General features: G+C 48.4%; 1 protein-coding gene across 1 annotated transcript; it reads left to right on the forward strand.

The window, feature by feature from the left end:
• Positions 1 to 1,143: 1,143 nt before the first annotated feature.
• Positions 1,144 to 3,125, forward strand: ptger4c (prostaglandin E receptor 4 (subtype EP4) c). The gene is made up of 2 exons (XM_048989350.1): positions 1,144 to 2,166; positions 2,295 to 3,125. The coding sequence occupies exons 1-2, from the start codon at positions 1,324 to 1,326 to the stop codon at positions 2,715 to 2,717; spliced, it is 1,266 nt and encodes a 421-aa protein (XP_048845307.1). The 5' UTR covers positions 1,144 to 1,323; the 3' UTR covers positions 2,718 to 3,125.
• Positions 3,126 to 5,359: the final 2,234 nt, after the last annotated feature.

Consider the following 5,359-nt stretch of genomic DNA (forward strand, 5'->3'; position numbering starts at 1 on the left):
TCAATAAATAAAAATGAAAAATGTAAACAAAAAGTAGTCCTACATACTACGTTTAAATAACTATATTATAATTACTTTTTGCACTGGACAGTGTACAATCCAGCCAGGTTAATCCTATATTCATGGGATCCGGACCCGACCGGGCGCCGCGCTGCCGGCTCCCGAAGCGTGAGTATTACGGCCGGATCGCCTCTGTACATGAACTGGCACCTGCCAACACGCCGCCTCTCCCCACCGGGGGGCTGCAAGCTGCACCCAGGCGGCCGTTGCGATCGGCTCCTGGACCGGCCCCTGGTCCGCACCTCACCCCAGCCACCCGGATTTGCTTTTCCCCTAGGAAAACAAAAGCATCGATCAGTATCTGTGGCATGCAGAAGCAACTAAGAGTTGCTTGTTAAAATCTGCGGGACTGTGGATGTGAAAATGGGGATGAGCCCCACGGGCAGGCGGAACCAAATAGAGATACCAAGCAGAGAAATTAAAACCACACTTTAACTCTTCTTACAAAAACGAGTAGTAGTTTGCAAATGTATAGCTCCCCAGGCATGCAAGACTTTCCTAAACTTTAAACGGACTTACATATCCTCATGTTTAGTTTCACGTTTACTGTCACACGTGCTTCGGAGTGACATTCTTATTCTAATAGCCCCGCCCCGCAGACTGTCACGTATCACCGCAGAAAAGACACGGGACAATGAATAACGTGAAACAATATACCAATAAACAGTGCACACCAATGATCTGCAGCCTGGGGTACAGTCTGCTTGCATTTCATATATATATATTTTATATGTTTAATTAAAATGCTTGCAGATAGAACTGTGAACCTTGTAGTATGAGTGCAGGTGTTTCTGTGCCGCCTACCAGAGGGAATCGGAGGAAAATGGACTGTTTGATGTTGTTCCCTACATTTCTGGCACGTGTATATCCCGGTAATAATTCAAATGAAATCGAAGTTTATTCCATGCCTATAGCCCGCTGACAGACGCCCCCACGACCCTCCCGCACGAGACGGCGCAATGGGGACCATCGTAGGTGTCTGGCGTCAGTATGGAGCATGACATCAGGATGGAGAACCTTTATAAAAGCGCTGCCGGATCGGCATCAGGTGCCATGTGAGCTGTAGCGTGCCGGCGCCGCACAGTCAGGCACACCGCCTACTTAGGTGCGTCCACCCAGCCTATAGTTTTATTTACGTATTTTTTTAGCAGTGTGTATTCAGGCAGAACTTAAAAATTGCCAAATGCCTCGGAAGCAGACAGTTGTGTATTAAGCAGGCAGTAGGAGGCTAGATTATCAGAACACATGTAGGCTACAACCAACATGAATAACTCCTTCTCAAGCGACGGCACCAATTTCTCCGCTTCTTCTTTCTTCTCGGGCAACAGGAGCGAGTCTCTGCCCCTCCGGCTGAAGTCCAGCGCCGTGGCCACCTCCGCCACCATGTTCGCGGTGGGCGTCCTCAGCAACCTCATCGCCATAGTCGTCCTGTGTATCTCCAAGAAGGAGCAGAAGGAGACCACCTTTTACATGCTGGTGTGCGGGATGGCGGTTACCGACCTGCTGGGCACCTGCTTTACCAGCCCGGTGGTCATCGTCACCTACGTGACCAACAGGTGGCCCGGAGGGGAGCTTCTCTGTCACTTATTCTCCTTTTCCATGCTTTTCTTTGGGTCTGCCGGCATGTCCATCCTGTGCGCAATGGCGGTGGAGCGCTACCTGGCCATAAACCACGCATACTTCTACTCGCAGTACGTGGACAGGACAATGGCGAGGCTCGCTCTCACCGCCACCTACTTAGCCAACGTCGTATTGTGCATCATGCCCAGCTTTGGCTTCGGCAGGCACGTCAGACATTTCCCCGGCACTTGGTGTTTCTTGGACTGGAGGGCGATGGACCCCCTGGCAGCTGCATACTCGTTTCTTTACGGCGGGGTGATGCTGCTCCTGATAGCCGTGACTGTCCTCTGCAATTTCGCCGTCTGCAGATCCCTGGTGGGAATGAGCCAGAGGACCCGCGTAGTGAGAGCCGAGGTGTGCGAGCAGGACGGCTCCAGGCGTAGGTTTCCCAAGCTGCCCTCAGTCACATCGGCCGCGGAAATCCAGATGTTCTGGCTGCTGATCTTCATGACTGTTGTGTTTCTGATCTGCTCCATTCCCTTAGTGGTAAGTAAACCGTGATATAGTATAATACGCAACTCTTTTTGTCTACGTATTGTGCGAGGGTTTGGGAAGCAGGAATAGCTGTCGAGCATAATTTCAGAACTGATACGTAAACTATTTACATTCAACAGGTGCGGATCTTTGTAAACCAATTGTATGGCCCAGCTCGGATATCAGCAGGAGAAAAGCCGGATTTCCACAGCGATCTCCTAGCAATACGATTCGCCTCCTTCAATCCCATCTTGGATCCATGGGTGTACATCTTGTGTAGAAAGAATCTGCTTGTAAAAGGCTGCGAAAGGCTGAAGCGGGCGTCTGGGATCGTGCGCGCAGATCGCAGCCGTAATTTAGGCTGGACAAGTGGGCAGAACACGCTCCCGTCGTGCGCTGACAGCAACCCCACCAGCTGCGCCTCTCTGCGCACTGGCAACTTCAGGCGAGACTCGGGAAGTCAGACCATCATCAGGACCAAGTCGTTCACAGACTTTACTGCGCACCAGTCCTGGGAGTACGATTCCGCGCGGCCGAGTTTTCATCCCTTTAGCGTGGACTAGGATGCCAGAGCGAGTTTGGACCACGACTCCACTGATCCGACCCAGATCGGCAGAGGATGAAGCCGTTTCCAGCCCAGGTTTACAGGGGGTGACACCCCGCCGGAGTGCCGGGTGCGCGCACGGGGTACATTGTCACGTGCAGCTGCACCACAAATCTGAGAAGTGCCTTTATTTAAGCACCGTGCATGGAACGTGAACTGCGCTCTTTAGCGAATGCGAGAAATTAAGTCCCGCAACGATAATGTCATGTGCTTAGTCAATGAACTGTGGTTAAATTCATATATTCGAAATAGTTTTTTTAACGCAATCGAAATAGCTTAAATGTCTATTTAAACGCGCAAATGAAATGTTTGAGATATATTTTTGTCAATACAACAAAATGATTTACAGTAGGATTACTTGCTACCGCTGCTGTGTGCAAAGTTTTTTTCAAAACGCTTAAAGTGTGTTAATGATTATTAGTACACATGAACAGGGACACACAAGGTAACCCTTCAGATGCTGCTGCAGAACTCAGAGACACAGTTATGCTGCTGTCTGACAGTAAGTGGTCCCATGCTACTGACCAGACCTCCTGTGAAATTATAGCGCTTTCTGTACGTCCTGGAAAGTTACCCTGCGCGTTTTATTTGCCGTCCGTGGAGTATCTTAAAGAGGAAGTATTGCATTGTGTGGCTTTTCCTGACACTGGCTGTTCTCAGCTGCAGATTTGCATTGCGGAGAAACGCCTTCGGCGCCCGCAGGCGATGCTCCCTTTGTCGGGAGAGGCTGAATATACGTTTTCCTTTAAAAATGCATTTTGTGGCATCTGTCTTTTTTGCATTTTCAGTAATAAAGTTGTTCACACAAATGTCCCAGTTTTTAGTGGAGGCTGAGAAGATGCACTTTGCGTCGGTGGAAGAGAGAAGCGCTTCCTGCGCGTGTTTAAGCGCAGCTCCGCTTCGCCCTGTCAGTGTTACAGACTAACCGCAGTCTAAGGGCTCTTACATAATCCTGCTTTAATCTACGTTTTTGCCTGATCGTACTTGAATGTAAATATAACTGTGAACTAATACAATGTCACGGTTAATGTTGTGTTCTTGGTAACGTGACGCATGCGTCTTAAACGTATTTATTTCCTTGTATTTTTTATCGCACAAATGTTTCTTTTCCGAGATGCTAATGACACGGCAGCTGTTTGAAGTCCGTATTTAGCAATGGCTCTTAAATTACGATCATGGTAATTAAAATGGCTGACTGTATATCTAGGCTAACTAGGCAGTCTTTTCATGCTGATTATCTTCTGGATAAAACGAACGAGTCTTTTGGCTGGAAATTAGGAGACAGTTGAGAAAACGATCTTCTTCTCAAGGGAAATCATTCCAGTGTTGGTACGGAAATCGATCAAAAGTCAATAATATCTTTTTTACACGCAAGTCGTCCTTGACCCACTGCTCACTACTTACACTGGTCTCACGTATTGATTATTTCAGTACACAGTACAAGTACAAATCGCAAATTGGATGGATTGCAATCCATGACTTAAGCATTTCAAATTCGTAACGTCTAACATTTATACATTAAATGGATGGTTTCAGAGGTAAATTGTTCACAAATTGCTCTCACATTTTGAAATACATTTAAATCACCAACAATTTGAACCCATTTTAATTTACATTGAATAAATCGACATATATAGATTACGTATATAGCGGCTGCCTTCGGTTTTAACCTGTATTGTGTAAATGAGGTATTTGACGTTTAATTCAGTACCAGTTATTAATGCTTCCACTTAACAGCTGCCATTTGCAAAAACTCAAATTACACACGGAGCACGACCAACGTGAAAAGACCTAGGCTACTTCACACAGGGGTATAGGAGTTCAATTAATGCACCATGTTAACATTGCCGACAGAGGTCGCTACCACACAAATTTAAGAGTCAGAAACACCTGCGCGTCTACGTGTGTTTGTATGTGTACTGACAGCCGGGAGGGGGGTCTCATCAACGCCAACTTTTAGACGGAAGTCTTTGTGATTCATGGATTCATATAAGTCTGTCGGCGCTATCATGGGACCCTTCCATCACCGGAATTGGCCATGAATACACGACTTGAATGAGAAAGCGAGTGAAATGGAGACTCTGGCCATTACCTGCCATCTAAGGGGGATCCGGAGAGTGCAGCTTGGCACTGGTGCCCAGGCACAGTGTTTGGAGGGCCGCATTTTGAGTTTCCTGCGGGGGAAGGGGTCGGGACCTCTTCCCCCCGTCCACTGTATGGTTCACAAACACGCCAGAAATCAGAATCAGAATACTTCGTTAATCCATCGTGGTGGTGGCCGAGTGTCGCAGTGGTGGCCCTATAAAGTGCCTGGGGGGGGGCTTTCCTGTCAGCGTGGATACGTAGGGTAACGCGCTCCTATAAACTGTCTGGGGGGGGCTTTCCTGTCAGCGTGGATACGTAGGGTAACGCGCTCCTATAAACCGCCTGGGGGGGGGGCTTTCCTGTCAGCGTGGATACGTAGGGTAACGCGCTCCTATAAACTGTCTGGGGGGGGCTTTCCTGTCAGCGTGGATACGTAGGGTAACGCGCTCCTATAAACCGTCTGGGGGGGGCTTTCCTGTCAGCGTGGATACGTAGGGTAACGCGCTCCTATAAACC

The sequence above is a fragment of the Brienomyrus brachyistius genome, chromosome 21 (assembly GCF_023856365.1).
Source record: "Brienomyrus brachyistius isolate T26 chromosome 21, BBRACH_0.4, whole genome shotgun sequence".
Lineage (NCBI taxonomy): Eukaryota > Metazoa > Chordata > Actinopteri > Osteoglossiformes > Mormyridae > Brienomyrus > Brienomyrus brachyistius.